The sequence below is a fragment of the Scyliorhinus canicula genome, chromosome 3 (genome assembly GCF_902713615.1).
Source record: "Scyliorhinus canicula chromosome 3, sScyCan1.1, whole genome shotgun sequence".
NCBI lineage: Eukaryota > Metazoa > Chordata > Chondrichthyes > Carcharhiniformes > Scyliorhinidae > Scyliorhinus > Scyliorhinus canicula.
In genome coordinates, this window is record NC_052148.1 from 96,747,832 (window position 1) to 96,771,364 (window position 23,533).

The window sequence follows — 23,533 nt, forward strand, 5'->3', positions numbered from 1 at the left end:
CAGAAACTGAACGGGACTAACCATATTAATACTGTGGCTACCAGAGCATTGTCAAAGGCCAGGAATCCACGACGAGTAACTCACATCTTGACCCTCAAAGCCTGTCCACCAACTACAAGGACAAGTCAGGAGTGTACTGAAATGCTCTCCACTTGCCCTGGATGAGTGCAACTCCAACAGTACTCCAAGAAGCTCAACACCATTCAGGCAAAGCCTGTTGATTGTACCCCTTCCACAATATTTAATCCCTCCACCACCATCCTCAAGATGCACTGAAGTAACTCATCAAGGTTTCCCTTGGGCAGCACATTCCAAACCCCACGACCATTAGCATCCTAGAAGGACAAGACCAGTAGTTACCTAGGAAACCCCTCCAAGTCACTCACCACCTGGACTTGGAAATAATATTGCCGTTTTCTCACTGTCACTGGATTTAAAATGCTGAATCTCCCTTTCTAACAGCCACAGTACATGTACCTAACTCAGGGACTCAGGGTTTCCCACCACCTTCTTCAGAAGGACCAACTAGGATGGGCAATAAATGCTGGTGTTGCCCCAACGATGCCCACATCCCGTCAAATTATTATTTTTTTAAATTGCAGTTGTTAAGCTAGATGAGGTATCCCTGTCAGTGAGGCAAATTGAACATTGGCTTCATTGGTCTTAGAAAGTTCTTAAAATGTATCTGGTTATTGTGTGAAAAGTATAAACGGTGGTTAGTGTCATATAAAAAACATTTTAAACACTTTTTTTTTAATGAAAAACTTACAACTGCATTATTAAATGCTCTAATTTCTCCCATAGAAGTTGCTTCATTTTTGATACTTAACCTGAAGAGAACTTGCTTCGAGTTGGGTTTTTTTCATTCAGTCACTCAAATTGATGCCCTTGGTCTATGAATGCTCTCTGCAGAGTCTACACAGCTTCCTTTTTGGAATTGTACAGTGCAAAAAGCCATTCAGCTTATGCTTGTACCCTCTCTTTGAAAAACTTGTCTAATTAGACCCACTCTCTCCCATGCTCTTTCCCCATAGCCTTGCAGCTTTTTTTTTTCTTTTTCAAGTATCTATCTAAATCTTTTTGGAAAGTTACTGTTCTGCTTTCAGGCAATGATTTCCAGATCACAGTAAACATCTGTAAAGAAAGAGATTTTGATATCCCCTCTGGTTGTTTTTCCAATTATAATAATTCTGTGTCCTACTTCAATCCAAATTGCAATTCTTTTGCTCAACAGTCCAAATTCAACTCTTCACACTCATTTTCTTTGTTTTTCTTCCTTACATTTATGATTTTGCCAATAAAGCTGAAACGTTTAAGACAGCTAGCAAGTATTGGCAGCTTCATGACCCTAACTAGTAACAGAAAGTAAAATGTTGATTTTTTTTTGATTTTTTTATTCCAGAAAGTATCTAGGTTTTCTGCAATGGGGCTTTTGGCATGTTAAATATAAATCTAATTATTTTATCACCAGCTTCTTTGCTTGAATCGTGAAGTATTCTTCTAGTATTTACCAGAATTATCAATTTTTAAAAATATCCTACATTAAATTTGTGTCTGCACTAAAATATTTTTGTGCCATAACATTTATAATTGTGGCTTTATCCTTCCCACTAATGCTGATTTTCTAAGGCCAATCACTGGCTTGTAGCAATAACTGAGCTGTTATCAAAGCTGCTTGCACATCTAGAAACTACAAACTTACTTTTCAGGTGTATTTAGTTGGCCTGTATTTCAAAATGTTAATTACATTTTACCTTGTTGAATGTAAACTTTGTTCTAATATAAACTGTACAAGTATTAAGAAATAAAAATGTAATAATTAAACGCAACACTATGCACACACCTACATTATCACTTTTTTTGCATTTACTTTTAGTCGCACAAGTCAGCTTTCTGTTTCTACGCTGTTGGAATTGTGTAAAGGCCAGTCGGGAGAGCTTGCTGTGAGCAGAGAAATTCTTAAATCAGGCAAGACACAGTTGATATTATTTGCGTATTTAGTGCTGCATCTTTGTGTAAGTGTTTTTCAGATGAACTTTTTTTTTTAACAGTCTCATGGCTTAGAAACAAAACTATTAGTCCCTTTAGTTTAAGAGGATACAGCATGAATTGGTCATTAAGTAATGTTGGTAATAACTGCGAATCTTTCTAAAACTGTGAATGGATTGTTGGAATTATTTTCATAGATGTGGCAGAGCAGCTGTAGAACTCAGATACCACCCAGGCAGTTGGTGATAGTTACAGGGCAGTTTATAATGGATATGGTTCTGCCTCTGCAGAAGTGAATATAGTGTACAAAAATGTATAAATCATAGTGCTCCATACAGATCAGGAAATTTCTTCCATGACCTTGGTTAAAACTTAGTTTGTCTAAGCTGGATATATCAGTGGAGATGCTGCAAAATTAGACTCCTCATCCAGCACGGTAGCATTGTGGATAGCATAATTGCTTCACAGCTCCAGGGTCCCAAGTTCAATTTCGACTTGGGTCACTGTCTGTGCGGAGTCTGCACATCCTCCCCGTGTGTGCGTGGGTTTCCTCCGGGTACTCTGGTTTCCTCCCACAGTCCAAAGATGTGAAGGTTGGGTGGATTGGCCATGAAAAATTGCGCTTAGTGTCCAAAATTCTATGATTAACCTAGGACAAAAGTTCAGCACAACATTGTGGGCCGAAGGGCCTGTTCTGTGCTGCATTTCTCTATCCCAGAGAAGGTGGAGATATTAAGCAGGATTCTTGCAGCTGAGCTGCCTCTGCTGGTAATGGGCATGAACATTGTGAGGACAAGGTCAAGCATGGTTGTTTGTGATGGCTCCCTTGGGGCAATAAATCATCAACACAAGAGATAGCAGCTTCATGCAAAAGAACGTGGATAGTTAGGCTCCAGTGTTCACTAAAATGTACCCCAGTAATTGTCACTGCTTGGCTGGGGCCACCTAACAATAATTTTAGTACGTGTCTGGAGAATCTTTTTTTCCCGAAACTTAATTATAATGGGATATTGATTCTGAAAATATGTGGCAAAATACAGTGGCTTGGTAGTAAAGGCAATTAACTTTGTACATGAAAGCTCTCAAATACATTTTCAATGTGCTTTCGAAGTAATAAAGGATAAGACCATACTAGATTAGTGATGCACAACAAACTAAAATGAGTTAACACCTTAGTTGTAAAGGGACATCTTGAAAATAGTGACTGTAACATTGAATTTGATCTACGGTTTGAGTGGATGAAAGAGTCATAAATAATTAAAATTCAATTAAGGTGGCGCCGAGGTCCCAGGTTCGATTCTGGGTCACTGTTCGTGTGGAATTTGCACATTCTCCCCGTGTTTGCGTGGGTTTTGTCCCCACAACCCAAAAGATGTGCAGAGTAGGTGAATTGGCCACGCTAAAATTGCCCCTCAATTGAAAAAAAAATGAATTGGGTACTCTAAATTTATTTAACAAAAAAAAAAATTCAATTAAGGTAAACTTTAAAGGCATGAGAAAAAAAGTTGATGTGAATTGGAATGAGCTGCTCATGTGTTGGTCATAATTTTCCCAAGCACTAGATTTGGGAATTGAGCCTTTTTAATTTGGAAATGTCACTAGTACATAAGAAAAAAGAGAGAAACCAGGAAACTACAAGGCCTGTCTGGCGCCAGAATGTGGCGACTAGGGGCTATTCACAGTAACTTCATTGAAGCCTACTTGGGACAATAAGCTATTATTATTTGTTTATTGTTAGTGAATCTCTGAGATGATTACTGAGCACTCCAACAAGTATGAACTAGCGTAAAAGAGTAGACATAGAAAGTCATGCCCAACTAATCTGGTTTAATTGGTCACCAACCTAGCGGACAGAGGACTGTTGGAACGTTACGTGTGTACGTATATGGACATCCAAAAGGGTTTGACGTTCCATGAGAAATTTTTACACAAACCAAAGCAAATTAATTGAAAGTTTCCTTGTGACATGAGTTTGACAATTTTATGGAAGATAGAAGACCATGCATGGATAAAGGAGATGTACTCTGGTTGGTGTAATGTGACCAGTTGATTCTGTGCATTCGGGTTCACAGTGATTTACCAGCCTGAGTTTGAAAATCCTGGAAAGCAACTTGGCCTGCAGATCTGGAGGGTTGAAAAGTTGGATCTCATCACTGCGCAAAAACGTTTTTAATAGAGACTTCTTCACAGGAGATGTCTGTCTTGTAATGTGCACCGTCAAATTGCAGTCTGGAAACCTTGCAGGGTGATTCATATTCATTGGAAGGGAAGGGAACTGCTTCCTTACTCATTGTGCTGTTGGATGATTATCTTGACGGAAAGCCTGTCCACCATTGGTGTTCCCCAGGAATCTGCAATTATATTAAGAGTGTCATTAGATTAGGAGGCATAGTGAATTGTGGAGATGGCAGTGTAAAATTATAAAACGGATGGCATGGCGGCACAGTGGTTAGCACTGCTGCCTCACCGCTCCAGGTTTGCGGGTTCAATTCCAGCATCGGGTGACTGTGTGGAGTCTGCACATTCTAACAGTGTCTGTGTGGGTTTCCTCCGGGTGCTCCGGTTTCCTCGCACAGTCCAAAGGTGTTCAGATTAGGTGGATTGGCCATGTGAAATTGCCCCCGAGTGTGCAGCAGGGAGGTGCAGTGGTTAGCATTTCTGCCTCATGGCGCCAAGGTCCCAGGTTCGATCCTGGCTCTGGCCACTGTCCGTGTGGAATATGCACATTCTCCCTTTGTTTGCGTGGATTTCATCCCCACAACCCAAAGCTGTGCAGGGTAGGTGGATTGGCCACACTAAATTGCCCCTTAATTGGAAAAAAAGAATTGGGTCCCCAAAATTATTTTTTTTTTAAATGAAATTTCCCCTTAGTGCCCAAAAAGGTGAGGTGGGGTTACGGGGATAGGGTCGTGGCATAGGCTTAAGTAGGGTGCGCTTTCAAAGGGCCGGTGCAGACCCGATCGGCCGAATGGCCTCCTGCTGCATTGTAAATTCTATGATATAAACAAATTTAAATGACTGGACAAAACTATGGCAGATGGAGTTGCCAATTTGAGGTCATCCATTTGGATCCAAGGAAGACAAATTGGAATTTTTTCCCCCTAATGGCTAGCAATTAGCAAGTATGGAGGAGAAGGTAACGCTGTTGTTCCGCAGCGCCAGGGACCTGGATTCGATTCCTGGCTTGGGCTGCTGTCTGTGCGAAGTCTCCACGTACTCCGTGTCTGCGTGGGTTTCCTCCGGGTGCTCTGGTTTCCTCCCGCAAGTCCCAAAAGACGTGCTTGTTAGATGAATTGGACATTGTGAATTCTCCTCAATGTACCTGAACAGGCGCTGGACTGCGGCGACGAGGAGATTTTCACAGTAACTTCATTGCAGCAACTTCATTAATGTAAGCCTTCTTGTGACACTAATAAAAGATCAGTGGAAATCTGTAATAAAAGAATGATGTTCAAAACTCGGGTATGGCAATATCTGTGGAGAGAGAAACAGTTCAATGTTTTGAATCCAATATGACTCTTCAGAACTGTCCTGAAAAAATCATCCTGAATGTAAAATGTTAACTCCTTTTCTCTCTCCACAGATGCTGTCAGACTTGCTGAGATTTTCCAGCAGTTTGTTGTTCTTTCAGATTTCCAGCATCCCTGCAGAATTTTGCTTTTTTAGTGAAAATCTGCAATTCTGCTCCCCCAAAAGGTTGTGGATGCTGTGGGTCAATTGAAAATTTTGAGCCTGATTTTTATTAGTGGGATAAGTGGAAGATAAATAGAGCTAACGTACAGATCAACTATGATCTAATTTAATGATGGAACAAGCTCAAATAGTTGAGTGGCCTACTGCTGTTCCTAAACAGGAAATGTAATGGAAGAGAGTGTGTGCAAGTAGGCATACTATGATGTGTGATCTATAGTCAATGAGCATTGCTGTTGAGGTGTTTTCTCTCTCTCCATTCATGGCTATTAGCTCTAGTGGCTGTAAAATCTGTGTCACCTATACTTGCTAGATGTAGGAAGAAAATGCTCATTAGGACTGCATTTCAAAGACAGGATGATAATTATAACACTTGTTTTTTCTTCCTTATAGAATCCCTTGGGGTTGGTGGTGTTGACTATGTCTTAAACTGTATTCTGGGCACCTCAACAGAGTCCACCAATTGGCAGGCTTTGCTTGGCCGTCTGTGTCTCATTGACAGACTTTTACTGGAATTTCCAGCTGAATTCTATCCTCACATTGTTTCTGGCAGTGAGGGTCCATTTGCTCAAACAGAACTTGTGCTAGAAAGGTAACGTATTTCTTTTATATTGCCCTCACATTGTCTATATATGTATTTTACATTGCAGACAACAGTTTTAAGATATTTGAGTTGATGTTCGCAGCTGCATATAGATTCTGCCGAGTACAGTATTTTTCAATGTCCTGCTTTTATTTTTAAAATTTACGCAGTTTTGGGTTTATCATAAGGGAGCTAACTTCCTGCAGTATTGTGCATGAGCTTGCTGACTTGTGTGCAGCTGTCAACATTGATAAATATTTGGAGCGGGATCCTCCGTCGGCCGAAGCACTGGAATCAGGAAACATGATTGGGTGGAGAATCGGTTGCGACGTCGCAATTGCAGCGGATGCTGTTTGCATGCCAGATCGCAATCCTCCGTCACCTCGACAGTGGCGTCAACGCATTCCAGAATGCATTTGCAGAAAACACCCGTGGCATATCATTAGTGGGCCTCACCCGGTATTCTCCAGGGCCTCCACTATTCTCCGCCTCCAATGGGCCGAATTCCCGACGATGCAGTTACTTGTGCTTTTAAAAGACTCCTTGGCTTTTGAGGGAGGGAGGGGAGGTGTCCAACATCGCTATAGTTTGCTGACAGTTGTGCTGCTGGCAGAGGGGGACAGAAGAGTAGCGGGAAGGGGTGAACGGACGGGCACGGAACACCGTTGCTGCAGCCTGCAAGGCAGCTGGGCACACCGCTGACTGCCCACTGTGAAGTTAGGGCCACGGGTCATATGGGTGACCCCCCCCCCCCCCCCCCCCCCCCCCGGGCCACCCTCCTTGGTGTCCTCTGGCTCCAGTGCAACCAGTGCCATCTTGTTGGCTGAGATGGTCTATGTGGGGAGTGATGTGTGTGTATACACTGCTGCGGCTTGTCAGCCTCCTGAGTATCCATTGCGAATCCGGCACAGTTTCTCATTGGAACCAATTCTGTTCCATGTGACGCCGATGCTGGACCTTTAATAGTCGCTGAATCAGTTCACGTGCAGCGCCAATTTTGCTGTCATGGAAGTCCACAAATCCTGCACTGGCGTCTACACTTAGTCTCAGGAATGGAGAATCTGGCCGACGGTGTGCAATTTAAATAGTGAACCAGTTACAAAGTCTCAGGTGTTCCTACCAAATATTAGTTCACAATCATGAACTTCAAGTCCACTGGTTATAAGGGAGGAGACATGCCTGCTTTAGGCCTACTGACACTTCTATTTAATGGGGGACTTGAGCAAAGAGCAGCCGCAGCCGTGTATACACACTTCACTCCCCACACACACCATCCCAGCCAACAAGATGGCACTGGTTGCGCTGGAGCCAGAGGGCACCAAGGAGGGTGGCCTGTGAAGGTCACCCATACGACCCGTGGCCCTAAGTTCACAGTGGGAAGTCAGCAGTGTGCCCAGCTGCCTTGCAGGCTGCGGCAACGGTGTTCCGTGCCTGTCCGTTCACCCCTCCCCACAGCCCACCTCCTGGCCACGCTACTCTTCTGTCCCCTTCTGCCAGCAGCACAACTGTCAGAAAACTATGGCGATGTTGGACACCTCCCCTCTCTCCCTCAGCAGCCACAGCGTCTTTTAAAAGCACAAGTAACTGCGCCATTGGGAATTCGGCCCATTGGAGGTGGAGAATAGTGCTAGTGCTCACATGGCCACCTTCTGGCAGATGAGAGTTGCTCTGCAATGCAATAAATTATTTTTTACAAATGTACTCTGGCTGCCATTAGTAGACTTTTACTGTTAATTTTGGAGGATCCTATTTTGATGTACTGGCCCAATGAGTGTAGCTTAAATGTGTTTCCTTTTCATCTGTCCGTTTATTATTGTAACCATAACTAGTCTGTCAAAGTTAAGCCTAAGTTGCGGTTCATACAAAATGCAAGGGGTTGCCATAGAAGTGCAGTAAATTGGCAGTAGAACACAATAATTAATAAGTTCTTTTATGGTGCATGTTGAAAGAAGTTTGAAACTTGCTAGCCATACCAACAATGATGTTCTGTAGTGCAGTGTAGAAAAAAAAATGCATTTTTAAAATTTTTGAGCCAGCCACACAGCACATAAGATGGGTTGTATTGGTTGAAATGTTGATGATCCATAATTTGCCTTTTGAAGTACACAATACAGGAGCAGGGGTCCTGTATAAAACATGGAGGTTGCAAGTATTATACACAGGAGAACCCTGATCTATGGTCATTGTAGAGCCGTGGTTGGGGGCACTGGCTGCTTTTTAAGAATTCTACTTTACTGTACACAACATGGATTTATAGTAGCATCTTTTAATCTAGAAAAATATTCAATGAGTTTTATAGTGGCATGAGGAAAAATGTGTGTGTAATTGGGGAGGATGTTGAAAAAAATGGGGAATTTGAGAAAATTCCAGTTGAGGGACTAGGTGGATTTCGATTTCTAGTTGGGTTTGAGGGTGGGTGACTTTTCCCTCAGCGGTAAATAACCAGGGGGAAATAATTTAACATAAAGAGCAGGAAAATTGGAGGTGATTTGAGCAAAGTTTCTCATCTGGAAGGTGAAGGGAATCAGGAACTCACTGCCTGAAAGGCGGAAGATAGTGGGAAGATAGCAAGTGGGCACCATGGGGCTGCTTTTATAGGTCCACGGGTAGAAGAGATTAGAATAGATAGGTGCGTGATGGGCTGAAGGGCCTCTTTTTGTGCTGTAAAACTCTGAAACGAAATCGTGTTAAGGCCCAAAAATCCCTCTAATAATTTGTGATAGCTTTGTGCTAACCATTATAAAGCTATTGGAATATCATATATGCAGTTCTTGAAGACTTTTATTGTAAGACCCGAGAGGAGTGAAATTTAAGTGGACTTTACATTAAAAGTTGAGGATTCACAGCCTTTACTACTGTTTATAATTCCTAATGTATCGGGAAAAGTTTCCTTGACCACATGCGATGCAAGGCATCTTTTCAAAGCATGAACATTACATATTTAAAACCTATGATTTATAAGTTTCTCTCTGCAAACAGCTTAGAAATGGCTTATAACAAGTTCTTGTTTCTTACGATATTCCGGTTTGCTTTCTAGATACAAGAAGTTACTGTCACTTTTGAACTTTGCACTGCAGTCGATTGACAATTCCCATTCAATGGTTGGGAAAATGTCCCGGAGAGTCTTTCTCAGTGCTGCGCGGATGGTTGCAAGAGTGCCTCATGTTTTTGTGAAACTTATACGCATGCTGAGTGTAACCAGCTCAACGCATTACACACGTATGCGGCGGCGCTTGATGGCTATAGCGGAGGAAATGGACATTCTAGAAGCCATTCAACTAGGTATAGAGGATGAAGAAACCATGGAAAGAAGACATAGTTTTGTAGAACCCTCAGCACCACAGAACTCTCCATATGCCACAGAAAGCAACTCTCCAGTGAACACTGTGCAATTATCTGGAAGAACAATAAAAAGTATGTCAAGTCCTGATCGTGATCCTAAATTTGGTGTTAACCCAGATGAAATGGGAGAGATCCTAGGACATATTTTGTCTGCAAGACTTCCATTGACAACAGTGCCCTGTGAACAACCAAAGACAGCCATTCAAGCACGTCCCAGGCCACTGAGTCAGTGTGTCAATTCATGTTCATCAACGACGTCATTAAATCATTCCCAACCTTCCTTCCCATCTTTGCCTTCCCCATCATCATCATCAAGTCCTTTAGCTGGACAAACAGCTATTGATGGTTCCAAACTAAGACCTCAGGGTTTTGTTCCTAGCAAATTTGCATTGTCTTCCCCAAAAGCACAGCGGAAGTTTTCTCTTCAGATTCAAAGCAACTGTTCTAAGGATGTCACTGGAGGTAGAGAGACTGAAAAACCATCTCCAGGTTTTACCCAGGCACGGCCCCCTGCATCCAGTCAGATCCACAGACCAAAAGCTTCAAGGCCATGCCCGAATGAAGCAGGGAAATCTCCATGTGACTTGAGCAGAAGCTGTATGATGCTTGAACTAAAAGATCTCGAACTTAGTGACCACTGCGGTAGCAATCCAGTTATTCCTAGTGATGAAACTGTATTTACTCCAGTGGACGATACTTTTCGTCTGGATAGTTCAGCAGAACTGAACTCTAGTATGGAAGATTTGCTTGAAGCATCAATGTCTATGTGCGATAGTACTGTTACATTTAAATCTGAAGTTGCCGTGCTTTCTCCCGAGAGGACAGAGACCGACTGTACCTACAATGATGATGTTGATCAGAATCAGAAATGCAAAGAAAAGATGGAAGCAGAGGAGGAGGAGGCATTGGCTGTTGTCTTAGCTATGTCAGCATCACAGGATGCGCTGCCTGCTATTCCTCAACTGCAGGTCCAGAATGGAGAGGATGTAATTCTCATTCAATTAGATGTAAGTATTATTTCCCCCTTCCTCTAAAAATATCTTTAATTCCCACTGTCTTCTGTTCCACTGGGAACTTCATATATTTTTAATATGCACCACAATCATTGCAGGTGAAAAGATGGTTGGCATTTACCATAAAATTTGTTTGGAGCATGTTTTTTTCTTAATGCAGTAAGAGACCAATTACGCAACATCACCTTTTTTTTTCTACCCAGAATATTTGGGAAAACACACGTGCCCAAAATCATACAATGATTGCAGCACAGAAGGAGATTCGTGCAAAAGCAACTCACCTAATCCCTTTTCCCTGTCACTCTTCAAATGTTTTCAATTCCAATTGGTCAGTTATTTTGAAGAACTTGAATGAATCTGTCTCCTTGAGTCAAATTTCCTTAATCTCATTTTGCCCAGATAGGCACTACAGGCTCGTTTGGTCAACTGAGAATTTTTGTCCCGTTGAATCTGAAGTGAATGCTGAGGGAAATAATCACATTAATTTAATGCCTTGTGGTTATATTATTGGATGCACCCTGTTTAAAAATGATTGGTATTGCCACTGCCCATAAAATACAATGCAGCATTTGAACCATCCTGAAAAATTATCATGGCCAATAATGACTCCAAGATTAGTGTGGTGCTTTTGCCAATTCAACAATACTGTTGTTTAATGATACTGTGGTCTTTTGGGGTCATTAACTTTATTATCTGATACTGTGTAAACTTAATTTTGACAATGACTACCTCGGCTTTGAACCATAACTTATGTGAAAAAAAAAATTATTTACTATTTGTGTGATCTGTACGTGTCATTCCAAAGAGCATTTAAGATAATTATAGCATCCTTCAGTTGCCAAATTTCTAGAGTCAAATTAGCAGTAATGAAACCTAATTCAGTGGCAGATACATTCTAAATCTTAACTAGGGAAATGAAGTAATTCTATTATTGTCAACAACCCCTCCCCCCCCGCCCCAGCTGCTTCACTTCTGCTGCCTTCTTCAGACTCTCTCCTTCACACTTGCCTCTAACAAGAAATGTGAGGTGCTTATTGACTTCTTTGCCATTAAGATTTAAATCATCTACTTCCTTCCATGGTTCCTCCAAAGTTGCACCTCTGGCTTCCCTCTTTCATGCTTTTCATGTCTTTTACAGTCTGTTCCATTGGCCCCATTCCTCTTGAATTGCTGCCCATCAATTTCCCTTTCTCGTCCCCATACCGACTAATATTGTAAATTGTGTATCTTTAGGAAGTGTTAGCGTCCATTTTTGAAATCCGTCTTCATCTCAACCTCAACTCCTTTCAGCCTGCAAGCTACTGCCCTAGCTTAAACCTCCTTTTAATTTCTAAATTCCTTGAATGAGTTGTTGCCTTCCAAATCTGTGCCCTGTTTTTCTTTCAGCTCCCTATTTGAATCCCTCCAATCAGTCTTCTGCCCTATCATAACCTTACCTATGCCTCCTTGGGGTCAATAGCCGATAAGTTATGTTAAGGTAGCTGACCAGCCATGATCTAGTTGAATAGCGGAGCAGGCTCGATGGGCTGAATGGCCTACTATGTTTGTTGCCTATGCCCTGATCCTCATTTACATGCTGCTCCTTACTGACATCATTTGGAAGAATTGATCAACAAAATCCAGCTCGTCTCCACACCAGCCATTCTTGGCCATTTTGCTGCTTTGTTTTAACTGCCTGCCTTAAATAAGCAGCAATTTCCTCCATCTAAGAATTGGGAATTCATCGCCTCCAGCCCACACCGAAGACTCCCTCGCCTTGTCAACCGTGATGTCCTATGTATCTGGACTGAGCTCATGACTTTATATTCTCCAATTACAGTGGCGACCTATTACTTCAATCTCGACCAGCACTTGATTTGTCTCCCACTATCCCCTTCTCCACTCTGCAACTTCAGCCCATTTTTTGCTGAAACTCTCGTTGATACTTCTGTCACCTGCAGATTCAACATCTACACTGCTCTCCTGGCCAGCGTTTTACACTCCACCCTCGAGTTCAGTTCATTCAAAACTTGAAACCTATGTCCAGTCCAGCTCACACATCACCCCCTTCCTTCTGACCAGCATTGGCTCTGGATCCCTATGCTTCAAAATTAAAATTCTCTCCCCAGGTTTCAAAACCTTTGCAGTTGCAATGCTCCTGTCTCTACTCTCTCCAGCACAGTAAGAAGTCTTACAACACCAGGTTAAAGTCCAACAGGTTTGTTTCAAACACGAGCTTTTGGAGCACGGCTCCTTCTTCACCTGAAGAAGGAGCCGTGCTCCAAAAGCTCGTGTTTGAAACAAACCTGTTGGACTTTAACCTGGTGTTGTAAGACTTCTTACTGTGCTCACCCCAGTCCAACGCCGGCATCTCCACATCATCTCTCCAGCACAACAGCCCTTCCTCTCAACATTATATTATAACCTTCCAATTGCCCTATCATTTGCAGCTGCAAGATCTTAATTCCCTATCTAAATGCCTTTGCCTGTCTTCGACACTTCATTTTAATGTTTTTAGAATGCAAAATAAAATCTATTACAGGTTTGTGATCAGAACTCTTTTTTTTTGTGCTCACCAACCATATGGCCTCTCTTGATACATAATTTGCCTCAGTAAAGCATTTTGAATTTTTCACACAATCATTTGAAGAAAATTGCTGGAGCAGAAATTGTAAGCAGTAAATTTAGCAGTACAACTGACTAGTACTGATGTATTCTAGCTAACATGTTTGCACAGTAGTCTAGCTGAGAGTCATGGCTCTGGGCAGAAATATCATGCCCAAGCCCAAATGTTTAGAAGGGGGGTTGAGATCTATGTGTAAAAACTTAATGACAACATTAAAAGACACAAGTTGATTAATTGTTAAGTTTAATCATGTTATTGTGAATTTATTTGTTTAAACTGTTACTTTGGACATTTGAAATGTAACTTACTGCAGTCTGGGAAGGTGGCTCAAAAAAAATCAGGAAGCATTTAGTTATTATGGAACCTGAGGCTAGATGTGCAATGTACTCTTGAGTAAACTGCCTCACGTGATATATTTAATGCTTAAAATTGCAATCGCAGGATCATCTGCAGGAGTAACAAGCACTTAACATTTCATTGGACACTCTATTACCACAGAACTTTATTACTTTGCTTTACTACTACACTGTTTTCAGTTATCAGAAATGTGGCTTGAGTAAATGTTCTAATGTTTCTGAATTGAACATGCTGAGGCAATGCATCTTTCATGATTATCAGAGCAATTGCATACTGAAGCTGTGTTTCTGAAATGTTTAAATTGTAAATTGAATAAGCTAAATAATATTTATTCATAACGATTTAACTTAGACACCAGAAACCCTACCTGGACATACCAAAGCAAAGCTGGCTTACAGAGAAGGGGTGGAATGGTTCAAAGGGTCAACAGATAGGCCTTGGGGCCTTTTCTTCAATGTTACCGAGCACAAGATGTGGGAACAGGGACTTTAATGGCTGTGAAACAGGTATTTCCAGAGATCCTGCTGATTTGCTCCAATATATTTTTCTGGTGGGAAGATGTGACATTTCAATTTTGTCTTGCAAAATGTTCTACGCTCATTTTGTCAATTCAATGAAAACCGGCACGATATTCCATTTTTACTAGTTGGATAATGGTTGAAACTTTTAATGATTTATTTTTGCTCAATGGCATCTCAATGAAGATTAATTTGCATCACAGTTCACTTTTCTTCAGATGTACAGCCCCTTCAGGCATCCTAATGCTAATCTTTATGTGAAATGGTAGATCTTCTGTGACATTGTTTGAGTTAGGAAATATGGCATTTTATAATAATAGAATTTCTGTCGTATCAGTGAAAACATCGGAGCCTTTTTAACCTTCCTGCTCTCGTGACCCCTCTTTTGCCCGATGTTTTTAAAAACAGGTTTAAAATTATTCCACCACTGAACAACAAGGCATCATTTTCCAGATGATCACTGACCTTTTCTCTGAAGATCATCTCCTCCATGGACACCAACCGTGTAATTCCTCAACCACACAGCTCTCTTTTTTTTATAAAAGGTTCTTCTGGTGTACTGTTATCAAGTAGTACTATGTAAAATGGCAACTTCATTACTGTGATCAGATTGTAAAGTGCTGATGATAATTGCAATTGGGACCATACGTTAAAAGTTATTTGGTGGCCGCGCGGTTGTGCCAGTGGTTAGCATTGCTGCCTCACGGCACTGAGGCCCCAGGTTTCGATCCCGGTTCTGGGTCACTGTCCCGTGTGGAGTTTGCACATTCTCCCTGTGTTTGGGTGGGTTTTGCCCCCACAATGTAAAGATGTTCAGGGTAGGTGGGTTGGCCACGCTAAACAGAGCCATGATTCATTCCTGAAGATGATTATGTCCAAACTTCATAATTTTTCCCCCTCTTGTCGTATTCTTCCATCGTATCTCCAGCTCTTCGATGTCTCTGCCACCTCCACAGTGTCATGACAGTTAATTGCCTTTTTTCAGTATGGATGACCAATCCCTCTACAATACACCCCACATCAGACGGGCTTGGGGACCTTCCACCTCTACCTTGAGGAAGGTCCCAACTAGCCACTTTGTATCACCTTCCTCTCCCACCTGGTTGAACTTGATCCCACATTAAACAACTACTTTCGTTGACTCAAAAATCACCTCCTCTAATTAAAGGTACCGCCATGGGAGCGCCGTATGCCTTTTCATGGGATGGGTGGAAGATGTTTTGTTCTAGCCCTACTCTGGTCTCCTTCCTCACCTCTTTCTAGAACACTATTGACTGTATTAGTGCTGTTGCCTCCTCTTGTCCAAATTTTTAAAAATTAATTACCGTTGCTTCCAGTTTCCATTCTTACCTTGCTCGGCCTCTTTCCTTTCCCTCTTTGACTTCTCTATCTCCATTTCTGTGGATCGACTAATACCCACTGCAAGTCCACAGATTTCCGCAGCTACTTTGGTTGCACTTCTTTCTCCCATCCGCTTACTGCAATGACTTTGCTCCATTCTCCAATTATGTCTGTCTCCATCATGTCTGACAATGCCATCTTCCACACATCTTTCTGAAGTTTTCCTTTTTCTGAACCTAATATTCTGTTCTGCTATGGTTGCTGGGACCCTTGTAAATCATACTTTTTTTTTTGTTTGCGTTGGTCCCTCTCTCTCTCCCTCCCTCCCCCCCCCCCCCCCCCCCCCCCACACCCCAAAAAGATGTGCAGGGGAAGTGAATTGATCATGCCAAATTGTCCCTTAATTGTAAAAAAAAAGAATTGGGTCCTCTTAAAAATCATCCATTGCATTCCACACCCCCCCCCCCCCAAGCATGATGTCATCACCAACACATCTTCCTCTCTTATCCCCTTTCAGTATTCGGAAGGGACTGTTCCGCAACACCATAAACCATCTGTTGCTCTTCCCATAGCATATTTCTGTGCAAGTGTGGGAAGTGCAGCATGAGGCCATAAGCCATAGGCCGAATTGCCTAATTCTGCTTCTATCAAATCTGCTCCACCATTCAATCATGGCTGATAAGTTTCAAATCGCCATTCTCCTGCGTTCTCCCAATAACCTCTGATCCCCTTATTAATCAAGAACCTATCTATCTCTGTCTTAAAGACACTCAGTGATTTGGCCTCCACAGCCTTCTGCGGTAAAGAGTTCCACAGATTCACCACCCTCTGGCTGAAGAAATTCCTCCTCATCTCTGTTACAAAGGATCGTCCCTTCAGTCTGAGGCTCTGGCCTCAGGTTAAAGGTTTATCTACTAGTGGAAACATCCTCTCCACATCCACTCTATCTTGACCTCTCGGATCTTGTAAGTTTCAGTAAGATTCCCCCTCATCCTTCTAAACTCCAAAGAGTACAAACCCAGAGTCTTCAACCGCTCCTCATGTGACAAGCTCTTCATTCCAGGGATAATTCTTGAGCACCTCTTCTGGACCCTTTCCAAGACCAGAACATCCTTCCTTCGATACTGGGCCCAAAACTGCCCTCAATACTTCAAATGGGGTCTGACCAGAACCTTATACAGCCACAGACATACATCCTTGCTCTTGTATTCTAGCCCTCTAGACATGAATGCTAACATTGCGTTTGCCTTCCTAACTGCTGACTGAACCTGCATACTAACCTTAAGAGAATCTTGAACTAGACTTTGTGCTTCTTATTTCTTAAGCCTTTTTCCATTCAGAAAATAGTCTGTGCCTAAATTCGTCCTTCCAAAGTGCATAACCTCACACTTTTCCACATTGTATTCCATCTGCCATGTCTTTGCCCACTCTTCTAGCCTGTCCAAATCCTTCTGCAGCAACCCTGCTTCCTCAATACTACCTGTCCCTCTGCATATCTTTGTATCATCTGCAAACTTGACAACAGTGCCCTCAGTTCCTCCTTCCAGATTGTTAATGTTTGTTGTGAAAGTTGTGGTCCCAATACCGACCCCTGGGCACACCTGATCACCTGCTACCACCCAGAAAAAGACCTCGTTATCCCCACAATCTGCCTTCTGCCAGTCATCCAATCCTCTATCCATGCCAGTATTGCATCCTTAACACCATGGGCTCTTAACCTATTTAACGGCCTCCTATATGGCACCTTGTCAAAGGCCTTCTGGAAATTTAAATAAATCACGTCCTCTGGTTCTCCTTTGTCTAACTGCCTTGCTACTTCCTCAAAGAACTCGAACAGATTTGGCAGACGTGATCTCCCCTTGATGAAGCCGTGCTGACTCAGCCCTATTTTATCATGCGTTTTCAAGTACTCCACAATCACCTTTAATAATGGACTCTAAAATCTTACCAGTGACCAAAGTCAGGCTGACCAACCTATAATTTCCTGTCTACTGCCCCCCCCCTTACAGGGTGTAGTAATCCACGGGAGGCTGGAGTTCCGTCACCACACCAATATTTATTTACAATAACGATTATACAGGAGCAGCTGCTAGCAGTCCAGTCAACTTAAGACTGGCTCACAAAGCCTACACAGGTGATTATATGGGCCCCCTCAATGAGCTATCATTGAGGGAGCTCATACTCCAATTGGCCAACCAATAAAGCCAATTGGAGTTCATTACACAGGGGTATACATTAGCCATTTTCCAGTCTTCTGGGACTCTCCCTACCTCCATTGATTCCTGAAAGATTACCACCAATGCCTCCACAATCTCCTCAGCTAGCTTCTTTAGAACCATGGAGTGTAGTCCATCCGGTCCAGGTAATTTATCCACCCTCGGACCTTTCAGTTTCCCCAGAATCTTCTCCATAATGATGGCCTCTATGCTCACCTCTGCCCCCTGGTTCTCCTGAAGTTCTGGTATCCCACTGGTGTCCTCCACTGTGAAGACTGATGCAGAGTAACTATTCTGTTCCTTTGCCATTTCTTTTTTTCCTATTATTACTTCTCCAGCCATTTTCCAGTGGTCCATTGTCTATTCTTGCCTCACACTTACCTTTTTATTTGTTGAAAAAAACTTTTGCTATCTTTTACATTACTGTCTAGCTTACACTCAGATACCATGTTTCATCTTCTCCCCACCCACCCGTATGTCTTTTTATATTGTTCTCTGCTTGCTTTTAAAGGCCTCCCAATCCTCTAGCTTCCCACTAATCCTTCACCTTAAGTTCCCTAATCAAGTCTGCAGCACGGTAGCATTGTGGATAGCACAATCACTTCACAGCTCCAAGGTCCCAGGTTCGATTCCGGCTTGAGTCACTGTCTGTGCGGAGTCTGCACATCCTCCCCGTGTGTGCGTGAATTTCCTCCGGGTGCTCCGGTTTCCTCCCACAGTCCAAAGATGTGCAGGTTAGGTGGATTGGCCATGATAAATTGCCCTTAGTGTCCAAAATTGCCCTTATTGTTGGGTGAGGTTACTGGGTTATGGGGATAGGGTGAAGGTGTTAACCTTGGGTGGGGTGCTCTTTCCAGGAGCCGGTGCAGACTCGATGGGCCAAATGGCCTCCTTCTGCACTGTAAATTCTATGATCTATTACACATCACCAAATTTAGAATTGCTTGTTCCCTAGTAGGTTCTACCACAAGCTGCTCAAAAAAAATCTCAGACATTCCACAAATTCCTTTTCTTGTGATCTGCTACGAACCTGATTTTCCCAGTCCGCCTGCATATTGAAGTCCCCCACGATTATTGTAATATTGCCGTTCTTATATGCTTTTTCTACCTCCAAATTTATTTTCTGCCCCACATCTGAGTACTGCTAGGGGGCCTGTACATAATTCCCATCAGGCTCTTTTTTCCCTTTGCAATTCCTCAAATCTACCTACTCAGATTCTATTTCTTCAGATCCTGCATCACTTCTTGCTATCAATTTAATTTAATTCCTTACTAACAATGCACCCCCCTCTCCCCCACCTATATCTGCCTGTCCTTTTGATAGGACACATATCCATGGATATTTAGATCCCAACCCTGATCCCCTTGCAACCATGTTTCATGACGCCCACAACATCATCCAGCCAATTTCAATGTGTGCAGCAAGCTCATTAACCTTGTTTCATATTCTGCGCACATTTAGATACAACACCCTCAGTCCTGCATTGACTGCCGTCCTTCTCATATTTGTCCCTTTGCTGTACCTGAAGTTCGATTCCTGTCACCTTCTCTCTGTCCTATTATGTGTTCTGGGACACCCCACCCCTCCCCCGGTCTACCTTCCCATGGTCCAAGGCCCCAGACGTTTCTCCAGGTGAAATGGGAAATTGCTTGCACTTGCAATTCCGTGACACAAGTGATATTCTTTACATTTAGGGGTTGAAATACAGATTGTGGAACTGCTTTGTGGGAAGTCTCTTCCATTGGGTCCTCAAGCGTGACATCAAATTATCATTTGCCTATCTTTTAATTGGCTCCCTCTCTAATCTCACTATCCTCTGCCTCCTGCGCTTCCAGTAAACCTCAACATAGGTTTGAGGAACATCATCTCGTCTTGCTCATAAGTACTTTCCAATCTCCTGGACTCAACAAGAGTATTCAACAATTTCGCCTCCTAGCCATTACCCATGTTTTCATGGAGCGCAGTTGATAGTAATGATCTCTTATTTATCTTTCCGCAACCATCCTTTTGCATTAGACATAGAATTTACAGTGCAGAAAGGCCATTCAGCCCATCGAGTCTGCACTAGCCCATGGAAAGATCACCCTCCCTAAACCCACACCCCCACTCTATCCCAGTAACCCCATCTAACCTTTTTTGTACACTTACGGGCAATTTAGCATGGCCAATCAACCTAATCGGCACATCTTTGGACCGTGGGAGGAAACCGGAACACCCAGAGGAAACCCACGCAGACATGGGGAGAATGTGCAGACTCCGCACAGACAGTGACCCAAGCCGGGAATCAAACCTGGGACCCTGGAGCTGTGAAGCAATTGTGCTATCCACTGTGCTACCGTGTCACCCTATTGTTGCACCATTGTTCCTTTGTCACTTAATTTATCTTGCTTTCCACTGTAGCACAGACATTCCCTTTTGTTCTTTCCCCCTCCCTTTACCTGTCTCTACTTAAAACCTGTTACTTTTCTAATTTTCTTTCCAGTTCTGATGTAAGGTCATCAACCTAAATCTTTAACTCTTGCTTTTTTAAAATATAAATTTAGAGTATCCAATTCATTTTTTCCAATTAAGGGGCAATTTAGCGTGGCCAATCCACCTACTATGCACATCTTGAGTTGTGGGGTTAAAACCCATGCAAACACTGAGAATGTGCAAACTCCACAAGGACAGTGACCCAGAGCCGGGATAGAAACTGGGGCCCCGGTGCCGTGAGGCAACTGTGCTAACCACTTGCGCCACCGTGCTGCCCATTAACTCCTGTTTTCGCTCCCATTGATGCTGCCCGACCTTCTGACTTTTCCAGCAATTTGTTAAGTTTCAACATCACAATATGTATTTTAAATTCTACTGTGAAGTGGTTGCTTTGAGCTAATGAGGATTGTCTGGATGTCATTTGCAATCACTGATGTGGAGCAATATTCACATTTTATTAAATATTGTTTCGTTGGGTCAGACAAGTAAGCAGGTGACGTGTGTTTCAAGCCTGCCTAAAGACCTTGATCCTCCCTACCCCACCACCAATTTGTGTGCTTTTGTTTTTTCCTATGTGGAGGTTAAGTGAATGAGGAAGAATGGTAGATAACTTACCAACCAGATGTTTTCTTGTGCTCTTGAATGAAATTTGGCCTTCATTTGGCTCCCTTCTCTTCAACTCTCCTCTTCCTGATGTTGCATTGCTTGGACCAACTTTGTTTAGTGTTTTTAGTTTAGTGCTTATTCAGTATTATTTGCAGCCTTAATGCTGGGTTCTCCAAATAATGGATGAAATCCACAATCTCTCTTCTATACAGCATTGTGGAGAAAATCATCTGACTTGAATTTGAAGGTTGTTTTCTTATTTTTTTCCTGTTTCACTGGATGTCAGCAACTCAAAATGTGTGTGGTTGAACTTGCATTCATATTGTGCTTTTCGTGTAAACTGAGTCGATGGGAATCAGGAGGAAAACTCTCTGCTGGTTGGAGTCATACCTGGCAAAAGGAAAGATGGTTGTGGTGGTTGGAGGTCAATCATCTCCGCTCCAGGACATCACTGTCTGAGTTCCTCACTGCAGCAACTCACCAAGGTTCCTTAGACAGCATCTTCCAAGCTCATGACCAATACCATCTAGAAGGACAAGAGCAGCAGATACCTCCAAGTCACTCACCACCCTGACTTGGAAATATATCGTCGTTCCTTCACCTTTGCTTGGACAACATCCTGGAATTCCCTCCCTAACAGCACAGTTGGTGTACCTACACCTCCTAGGACTGCAGCAGTTCAAGAAGGCAACTCACCACCACCTTCTGAAGGGCAACTAGGAATGGGCAATAAATGCTGCTCCTATATATGCAGATCCTATATATGAATGATTTTTTTTTTAAGTCACAGCCATTGCAGTACTTTTTGAATTGTAGCCACTGTGGTAATGTAGAAATAATCAATTTAATCTTGTCAATTTGGGATTCTAAATTTTATTTTTTCAACTTGGCAAACAGGTGACTTATGTCAGGAACACATCTACTGAGCAAGAGGAAGTGGTACAAACCCTCCGAGAGGAAATCCGGATGATGGCCCGCCTTAACCATCCTAATATAATTCGGATGTTGGGTGCCACCTGCGAGAAGAGTAACTACAATCTGTTTGTTGAATGGATGGCAGGTGAGAACACTTTCAAAAATAATCAATATTATCTGTAGTATGAAGTTGATGTGATTCTGACTGCTGCTTTTGGAAAATTGCCATTGTTTCTCCAATTGGAAAAAACTGAACCATAGTCAGCAGAAGGCATATTCAAGTGTACAATGAGGTATATTCGGAGTGTAGCATGTATGAACTGCAATTTCTACTTTAAATCTTCCAATTGCTCAGTATGTCCACGGTATGTTGTAGAACTGAGCCATATGTACCAATCTGTGTTAAGTTTGCTGATCCCTGCAGAAGGGTTAGAAGGGTGCTAAAATGGGTCTGATGACCCGAGGCTAGGTTGGAGAGGAAGACAAATCAGCCTGGGTGTCATCTTGACACTCATTCAGTTACTCCTGTTGGGGGAGTATACTTTTCATTGAACCATCTCTACATGTCTGGTTCTTTTTGTAGTGAGTTGTGATCAGAAATGCACTGCCTGGGAGAAGTGGTGGATACAGATTCAATAACTTTCAAAAGTGAATTGGATAAATACTTTAAAAAGAAAAACATTGCTGGGAAATGTGGACTAAATGGCTGCCACAAATATATTGGGCTGAATGACCTCCCATTCTATGCTTCTCTAACCTTGGGTTGAATGTTTACAGTGATTCATTATGTTACAAGTAGTTTTGCATTAATGAAAGAAATGGTTGGAACTCTGTTAATGGTAAGAAATTCTTGATTCTGTAGTTCCTGATATAACATTGTGAATGTTTTATGGAGCATAGAGGATTATGAAATGCTGTATAATGAAAATATTTTGATTTTACAATCAAATTAAGTGAATGTTTCAGAATCTTAATAGCATTTTATTTTTAGGTGGATCAGTTTCCCATTTGTTGAACAAGTATGGTGCTTTCAAGGAACAAGTTGTTATTAATTACAATGAGCAGCTGCTGCGTGGCCTGGCTTATCTCCATGAGAACCAAATTATCCACCGGGATATCAAAGGTAAAAATGCCTTGATCTGTAGCCAAGTACGAAAGATTCAAAAGACAAATGGATGAAATGAGAGCAGGCCCTGCTGTGAGCAACCATGCTTTGTGGTGCTGTCACAGTAGAGCAGGAGCATGATCTTTCTGTGACCTTTTGACTTGGAAGCCTTTAACTGAGTACAAACCATATCCAATAACATGCTTACTACTTAGAGTACATGCCTCCCTGCAGTTGCCAAGGACCCGAGTCTCTTTGGAATGTGTATGTGGCATTTAAGAGAATATTTGGTTGTAACTAGGGAAAGGTATTTGCTTCCTTTACTGATTACTGTACCAACATGCAGTATTTGGTTTCCTAGGTGCCAATCTGCTAATTGACAGTACAGGACAGCGGCTAAGAATAGCAGACTTTGGAGCTGCAGCCAGGTTGGCATCAAAAGGCACAGGTGCAGGCGAATTTCAAGGGCAGCTGTTGGGAACTATTGCATTCATGGCACCCGAGGTAAGATGGGCTGTGAACTTTATTATGCTTCAATATTCATTCTGCTTTTGTCCAGTCATTTACTCACCTATACGCACTAGATATTGTTTTGTTTTTTTAGCTTTGCTGTCCTTGCATAAAGTAAAGTTTAAATACAGTGGTGGTAGCCTGCATTGACTTTAGGACAATTGCAAGAAAAGTTGCAGGTTGAAAATCTTAGTGTTCAAGATTTTCCCTCTCTCAGATCCATTTTTACAGATTGAGTCAATATTGCAGAAACGTTTGTGCATTTTGAAC

General features: G+C 42.3%; 1 protein-coding gene across 1 annotated transcript in view; it reads left to right on the forward strand.

Moving 5' to 3' along the window:
- map3k1 (mitogen-activated protein kinase kinase kinase 1, E3 ubiquitin protein ligase) overlaps positions 1-23,533 on the forward strand; it is a 96,497-nt gene that overhangs the window by 67,171 nt on the left and 5,793 nt on the right. Inside the window, 9 exon segments of the mRNA XM_038792961.1 lie at positions 1,877-1,968; positions 6,073-6,271; positions 9,300-10,611; positions 13,931-13,996; positions 13,998-14,033; positions 14,035-14,085; positions 21,631-21,793; positions 22,640-22,771; positions 23,115-23,257. Coding sequence (XP_038648889.1) covers positions 1,877-1,968; positions 6,073-6,271; positions 9,300-10,611; positions 13,931-13,996; positions 13,998-14,033; positions 14,035-14,085; positions 21,631-21,793; positions 22,640-22,771; positions 23,115-23,257 — 2,194 coding nt within the window.